Source organism: Crocodylus siamensis, chromosome 12, assembly GCF_052110815.1.
Source record: "Crocodylus siamensis isolate JL-2025a chromosome 12, ASM5211081v1, whole genome shotgun sequence".
NCBI classification, from domain to species: domain Eukaryota; kingdom Metazoa; phylum Chordata; order Crocodylia; family Crocodylidae; genus Crocodylus; species Crocodylus siamensis.
The window spans coordinates 2,317,078-2,324,132 of NC_143406.1; the positions used below are offsets into that span (position 1 = coordinate 2,317,078).

General features: G+C 68.6%; 1 protein-coding gene across 2 annotated transcripts; it reads right to left on the reverse strand.

The window, feature by feature from the left end:
* Positions 1-231: 231 nt before the first annotated feature.
* Positions 232-6,209, reverse strand: LOC149854448 (uncharacterized). Of its 2 annotated transcripts, XM_090023466.1 has the most exons (12): positions 4,346-6,209; positions 3,934-4,084; positions 3,296-3,366; positions 2,880-3,118; positions 2,534-2,694; positions 2,232-2,384; positions 1,872-2,001; positions 1,693-1,767; positions 1,255-1,347; positions 897-1,057; positions 638-781; positions 232-426 (listed from the first exon to the last, which is right to left on the reverse strand). In XM_090023466.1, exons 1-12 carry the CDS (start codon positions 5,058-5,060, stop codon positions 366-368), a joined length of 2,154 nt encoding a protein of 717 aa, XP_089879592.1. In that variant the 5' UTR covers positions 5,061-6,209; the 3' UTR covers positions 232-365. The 2 variants fall into 2 exon arrangements, with proteins under 2 accessions (XP_089879592.1, XP_089879591.1); XM_090023465.1 differs by having other exon boundaries at positions 3,934-6,209.
* Positions 6,210-7,055: the final 846 nt, after the last annotated feature.

The following is a 7,055-nucleotide window of genomic DNA, read 5'->3' on the forward strand; positions in this document are numbered from 1 at the left end:
CTGGAAACATTCATTTCAAAGCAATTAATTGGGAATGTCAAGTACCCGCCACCATCCCGCGTGCCATGCCGGCTGCCCTGGGCGGCGAGGGTCTGTCTGCACAGCCCCTCCCGGGAAGCCCGAAGGCGCCGGCGTGCAGCCAGGCTCGGCTCCCACCCGCGCGTGCAAGGTTCCTACGGAGACCGGCTCGACCCCCTGTGCCCCTGCCCAAGCCCGGGGCTGGCTATGGGGAAGACAGCCCCCACCCCAGCCAGGCACCCAGGCCCGGATGGGTGCCCGGGGCGTAGCCCCGCGGGGCGGAGATGGGGGCAGATCTGAGCGGTCCCGGCCTGCCGAGGCGGGCTCTCTCGGCCCTGGGGATCCGGTCACGACGGCGCGGGGCCGGCCTGCCGGGCGATCAGCGAGATCCACTCCTGCCGCTCGCTCCTAGGACAGGGCAGAGAGAAAAGAGGCATCCTGGATGAGAAACAAGCCCTTCCCTGCCCCGCACCACCAGCTCGGCGAGCTCCAAGGGGGATATCAGCCCCTGCCCCGCTACTTCTTTGGAAAAAAAATCGAGGCATCGCTCCCAGCCGCGCTGCGCGGAGGGCGAGCTCCTGGCTTCATCGACCCTAGTCCGGGCTTGTCCCGCACTCACGCGCTGGCGGCCCGGAGCAGGAGCTCGGCGCTGGCCCCGCGGTGGTTCTGGGAGAGGCGGAGGCGGAAGGCGAGGTCGGCCTCGAGGGGCTCTGCTTCGACGTGGCTGGCGCTGGCGTAGTCCTGGACGGAAAACCGGCCATCCCTACGAGGGGAGCAGGGGGTCACGGGAGGGCACGGGAGCACCCACGTGCCCCCTGGCACGCAGGGCGAGGGCGTCCCGACGGCCCTGCGGGAGACGGGCGCGCAGCCAGACTCACTCCCTCCGCCGGGACAGCAGCAGCAGGTCGCTGAAGAGGTGCAGGTGGACCGGCTTCCTGCTCAGGCGGGGGCGAGACCCCGCGCCGCCGTCCTGGGGGAGGACGTGGGTCAGCTCCCCAGCCCGAACCAGCCAGCGCCCCCGGCTGATGAGTGGGATGGCCTGGACACAGAGACGGTGCAACGTACAGCGCCTGGCGCGGGAGGACCGCCCCACACCGCTCCAGGGACAGGGTCAGGCCCCTAGCAGGCCTGATGTTTGCAGCAAGCACGTCGTGGCATCTCAGCGCACCTGCCAAGGCATGGCATGGCACGACCCTGCAGCACCCACTGGGCTTCCCTCTGCCCCGGGGCCCTCACCTTGGTCTTCAGGAACTCCACCTGCTTCTCCAGCAGCACCAGCTCCTCCGTCTGCTTCATGCGCCGCACGCTCTCGTTGCACTCGGACACGATCTGGAGAGAGGCCAGGAGAGCCGCGGGTCGCCCCCAGCCCCGCCAGGCCCCACGCCCCAGCCTCCCCTCCCCAGCGGGGCTCCCTGCAGCGGAGAGACTTCCCGTCTGTCCCTGCCTGCAGCAGCTGCCAGCTCAAGAAGGGGCGATGCCGAGGGCCCGGAGCCGATCTCGGGCACCCGCCGGGCATCGCACTGTCACCTGCGCCCACAGACCGAGAGACTGTCCTGGGCGAGCGGCTGCGGGGCATCTCTGGCCCCTGCTCCTTTGGGGGTGCAGTTAGCTCAGCTCGGCCCTGCCCAGCACCTGCCTCAGAGCAGAAATCGGGCCCGCGGGGCGCATCCTTACCTCCCCCACGGCCTTCAGGGCAGCGCCGATGGACTCCCCCAGCTCGGAGCCCGCCGGGGCCAGCTTCAGGATGTTCTGCGGGGCAGGGGGGACAGTCAGGGGGATGGGCTGGGTGGGGGGCACCCGTCTCCAGAGAGGGATGCTAGGGGCCGCCTCACGCAGCCCTGCGCCCCGCGCACCTCCAGCAGCATCTTGAGGCGGGTGATCCTCTGGAAGGGCAGCACCAGGAAGGACTTGAGGGGCTGCCGGCGGCACACCGCCTGCCCTTCCAGCCGCCGCAGGACTTGCAGGAACCGCCCGTTCTCCCGCCTGCCGCGCGGAGAAGTGGAGGGGTGCGAGGGAGCCGCGGCAACACCCCCCACCTCCTCCCAGGAAGCAGACGAAACCCGCAACACTCCCCTCCCAAACGCACAGCCCGGCGGGCAGGAGCGGAGCCACCCCACGCACTACAGCAGGGCGGTGACTCTGGACCCTACTGACGGCCGTGCTTGCGGGCCCCCGGCTGCGAGCCGCCCCCCGCCCCCCATCCGCGGCCTCACGTCAGCTTCTGCACGAGCTGCTCCTGGTACATCTGGTTGGTGACGTAGGGGATGTAGACCCTGCGGAAAGCCGGGCAGTGCCTCAAAACCACGGCCCCCAGCCCCGCCAGGAAGATGTCTTTGTCCAGCTCCTCCTCCAGCTCCAGCAGAAACCTGCGGAGGCGAGGCAAAGCGTCCTGCCGCCAGGAGCCTGGCTGCGCTCCCACCACCCAGGGCCGGCAAGGGGTGGGATCGTGCTCCTACCCCTGTCCCTGCAAGGGTTCAGGACCGCGGCAGCCACCCCGCACCCAGGCCCCCGTTACCTGTCGCTGACGCCCTTCACCTGCGGCAGGTTGGAGAAGAGCTGGTGCAGCTCCGTCGCGGCCAGCGCGGCTTGCAGGGGCCGCGAGCTCCGGAAGTGGCTCACGGCCACCCCGAGGCTGCGCAGGTAGGTGGCCTCCGACGTGATCACCTCGAACAGTGCCTGCGGCAGGGACCGCGTGCCATGCTCAGCACCCCCGCACCTCCCGCAAGCATGGGGGGCCCAGGCCCTGCATCCACCCCCCTCCCCACGGGGCTCGGCTGTGCCACCTGCTCCCTGCCTGGGGCACGATCCCCTTCGGGGTGGGGGGGGTGCAAAAGAGACCAGCCGCTCGACGGCCTGGCTACCTCCTGCAGACGGTGCTGCTGGGGCGTGATGCTCTCCAGCAGCCGCCGGCTCTTGACCTCGGGGAGGTCCTGCCAGGAGACGCCGTAGTCGCGGGGGGCTGCGTGGAAGGCAGCGCTGAGCAGGGAGGAGGACAGGAGGCCGGCGAGGGTCAGGCTGGCGTCCACCCGGAAAGACCAGTCCTTGGGCTTCGGCCCCACGGCCTGGAGCTGCTTCGCCCAGTAGTCCTGGGAGAGGAGCGCTGGGTGGAGGGGGAGAGGCCTCAGCACGGGCGTAGCCGCAGGAGCCAGCGTGCACGGACCCGGTGCTTGGATCCTAGCTGGCATCCAGCGATCCCCGGCCAGGACCGGCTTGTCGGCGCTCGTCGGGGGGCTCCCCCCACCCGCCAGGCCGGGGCCGGGCAGCGGTCAGTACTCACGCATCTCCACACCCTTGGGGTCCGCTCTCCATTTCTCCTTCTTCTCTTTCCTGCGGGTCTGCTGCAGGGACCTGGAAGCAGCAGGGGCTGCCTTTTAGGCCCCAGGGAGAGCCCCCGACCCCCCCGCCAAGGCACCTCGTGCTGGGGGGGCTGGCACCAGAGGCATTGGGCTCCACGAGGCCTGGGGAGGAAGGTCTTTGATCCAGGATGGGTGCAGGGGGCGACTGGCACAGGCTGCAGCAGCGGGAAGTAAAAAGCCAGGGTGCAAGCCCGTCCTGGCGATTGGGGCCCCCAGGTCAAGGCCCGGGCATTGGGTGCACAGGATTTAGCCCCCACTTTGTGACCATAGCCAGGCACAGCCACCGGGAGCCAGGGGGGGAACAGGATCGGAGCAGGGAGCACCCCATCTCCCACAGCCCCTGGGCACTGCAGGCTGGGGGAGCCCTTGTGAGGCAAGGGGGGGACCCCCACGGTACAGAGCAGGATGAGACCTTCGCCCCCACTGCCGCTCAGCGCGCCCATGAAGGGGGAAGCCCGACTGCACCGGGCGAGCGGCTGCGGGGCGTCGAGTGGGCGCAGACCCCTGGGAACGGGGCGGTGACCCGGGGTCGCAGGGCAAGGTCCAGCCCATGCATTACCTAGCCATCGCCTCGGGGAGGTTGTCCAGGGAGCCGTGCAAGGCCTTGTGCCCAGGACCTGGTGCCTGCAGCCTGCTTCCCTCGCCGAGCCGGACCGTGGGCACCAAGGGCAGGGTGCCAAGGGCCTCGCTGTGCTCAGGCCGATCCTCTCCTAGGCAGAAGACCTGGGGTGAGGTGCAGCCAGGCCCACGCTGCTCCGGACACCTCACCAGACCCATTCGCCCCCTGCCCGCTTGCTCCCCACGGCACGGAGAAGCCGAGCACTGCCCAGGATGCAGCCGTGTGCTCCAGGGCACCAGCACCCCGGCCCGGGGAGCTTCTGGGTGCAGCCGTGCAGAAGACATCTCGGGCTGGGGGCTACAATCCAGGAGCCCGGCGGTGATGGAGACCCCCGGCATGGCTCCCAGCTGACCTTCAGAGCTGCCCCCCAGGAGCGGGACGCTCTCCTCGGCTCCCAGCTCCACCCTGGGTGCAGGGAGCCGGCAGGTGCCGGCGGGGGGCCTGGCCCGGAATAGCCCGGCCAGGAAGGAGCCCCGGGCCCGGCGTCCGTCCGCCCGGGTGCCCCGGTGGGTCAGGGGGCAGGACGCGTGCCTCTTCACGGGCAGCGTGGCCTTGGGCGGGGAGTCCGACTGGGTGCGCTTCCGGCAGAAGAAGTCCATGGGGGCGATGCACAGCCTGGCAGGACGAGGGCGGCTGGTCAGGGCTCGCTCCCGGGGTCTCCGCAGCTCCCTGTCCTCGTCTGACAGGTACCCGGGGCTTTCCAGCCCGTGCTCCACCCTGCCCTGCCCCGGGGCCGGCGGTGCGCACAGGCCCTGCATCCGCCCCAGCCCCAGCTCATCTCCAGGGGTCTCAGGACCTGCTGGCAAGGGGTCAGGTCCCCCCTCCCCACAGCCCTCGCAGCCCCCCCACTCCCTCTGCAAAGGCCCAGGGCAGGAGCAGGACGGTACCTGGAGGAAGCCCCCAAGCCAGGGGAAGACGAAGCTGCTTGTGCTCCCACCTGCAGCTAAATAACCTCCCTTGTTAGCAGCTCCTCTTAAGGGCCCCCAGCTGAGGGCTCTGGCTCTGTGGGGCAGAGCAGGTGGTAGCTGTTCCTTTGCTGCAGAGGAGCAATGAGGGGCGGGGGGCATCTGCCCACCTTGGGGGCAAGCCAGGATTTGCCACCGCCGCAGCTAGCTGGGAAGCGGAGCAGGGACAGGCAGCTTGGAGGGGAGGCGTCCAGCTCCTGCACCCGGGTGTGGGGCTTGCACCCGCTCTGCACCATGCTGGCAGGCAGCGCTTTCTGGATGAGGCCTCGAGCACGGGCGCCTGCTAAGGGCGGTGGGGACCCAGTCTGCCCCCACACTCCCTGCCTCTTTGAGGCTGGGCTGGTGCTTGCAGGTCTGCTGCCTGTCCCGGATGCCCCCCGCCGGGGATGATGCTGCCTCGAGCGGGGCGCTGGCCTCATCTTGCCTGACTTTGCTGTGATCCTACCTGCTTGTGGGCTCAGCAGTAAAAAGCACCCTGTTCAAATTTCCGGATGACACTAAGATGTGGGGGGACGTGGGCACACTGGAAGGATGCAACAGGCTACAATCAGACCTGGACAGGTTACAAGGATGGGCGGACGAGAATAGGATAGGTTTCAACACAGACAAGTGCAAGGTGCTGCACCTGGGGAGGAACAGCCGGCCCCATACCTACGGGTTGGGGAACTCCCCTCTTGTCAGCACGGAGGCGGAAAGGGATCCGGGGGTCATCATTGACTCCAAGATGAACATGGGCCGGCAGTGTGGGGACGCGGTCAGGAAGGCCAACCGCACCCTGTCCTGCATCCACAGATGCATCTCGAGCAGGGCCAGGGAGGTGATCCTCCCCCTCCATGCGGCACTGGCCAGGCCGCAGCTGGAGGACTGTGTCCAGCTCTGGGCGCTGCACTTCAGGGGGGATGTGGACAGCATGGAGAGGGTCCAGAGGAGGCCACTCGCATGGTCAGGGGACAACAGGGCAGGCCCTATAAGGAGAGGCTGCGGGACCTGAACCTGTTCAGCCTCCACAAGAGAAGGGCGAGGGGGATCTAGTGGCCTGTTACAAACTAGTCAGGGGGGACCAGCAGGCATTGGGGGAGTCCCTGTTCCCTGAGCACCGCCAGGAGTGACCAGGAATAACGGTCACAAGCTGGCAGGGGGTAGTTTTAGGTTAGATATCAGGAGGCGCTACTTCATGGTCAGGGCAGCTAGGGTCTGGGACCAGCTTCCAAGAGAACTGGTGCAGGCTCCTACCCTGGGGGGGTTTAAGAGGAGGTTAGACAAATCCCTTGCCGGGGTCGTTTGACCCCAGTACTCTTTCCTGCCATGGCAGGGGTCGGACTCGATGATCTGCTCAGGTCCTTTCCAACCCTAGAAACTATGAAACTATGAAGGGGGTGGCTGGATGGGCTCGGACCCTCCCCAGACAGGCCAAAGAAGAAGCTGCCCTGTGTGGCCTGGGCTGTGCGCGAGCTCGGGGACCGGATGCAGAGCCCCAGGCCGGAGCCCTGGGACCGATGCTCGGCCCCTCTGCTGCTGCTGTCCCTGCGCCCAGGGCAGGAGCCTAGGTCGCCAGGCAGGACGGAGGGCTGTCCTGGCTTAACTCGCATGCCCTCCTGGCCCGGCACAGCTGGGTACCCGGCCGGAGCGGCCTTGCCTGGTGGCTGCGGGGCGAGGCTCGGTGGGGGGTGGTCGTGCCCAGGTCACGAGATGAGTCCGTGTTCGATGCTTCCCCACCAGCCCTGCCACGAGGCACCGGGTGAGGCTGCCCTGGGCCGTAATCCCCCAGGAGGCTCCCGGAGAGCGGCCGTGCAGCCCCCGGGTGGAGCCCCCGCCTGCATATCGGTGCCTGCAGCTGCTGTGGGATCGGGGCTGGATGCAGCGGGTCCCACCCAGGAGCCAGCCACCACCCGGGGCTGCTCGGATCCAGGTGTGGCCACAGGCCCGAGGCGGGGCGGCGGGGCAGACCTGGTCCGGCACGGCGAGACGGGGGCAGGACGGAGGGGCCAGAGGCTTCCAGGCTAGGGTGGAGGGTGGGTGCCGCGGCACGGCTCGGCGAGACGCATGCCCTTCTTCCCCGCCAGCAAATCTGAGGCATTTAATGGTGCCCATAATGAC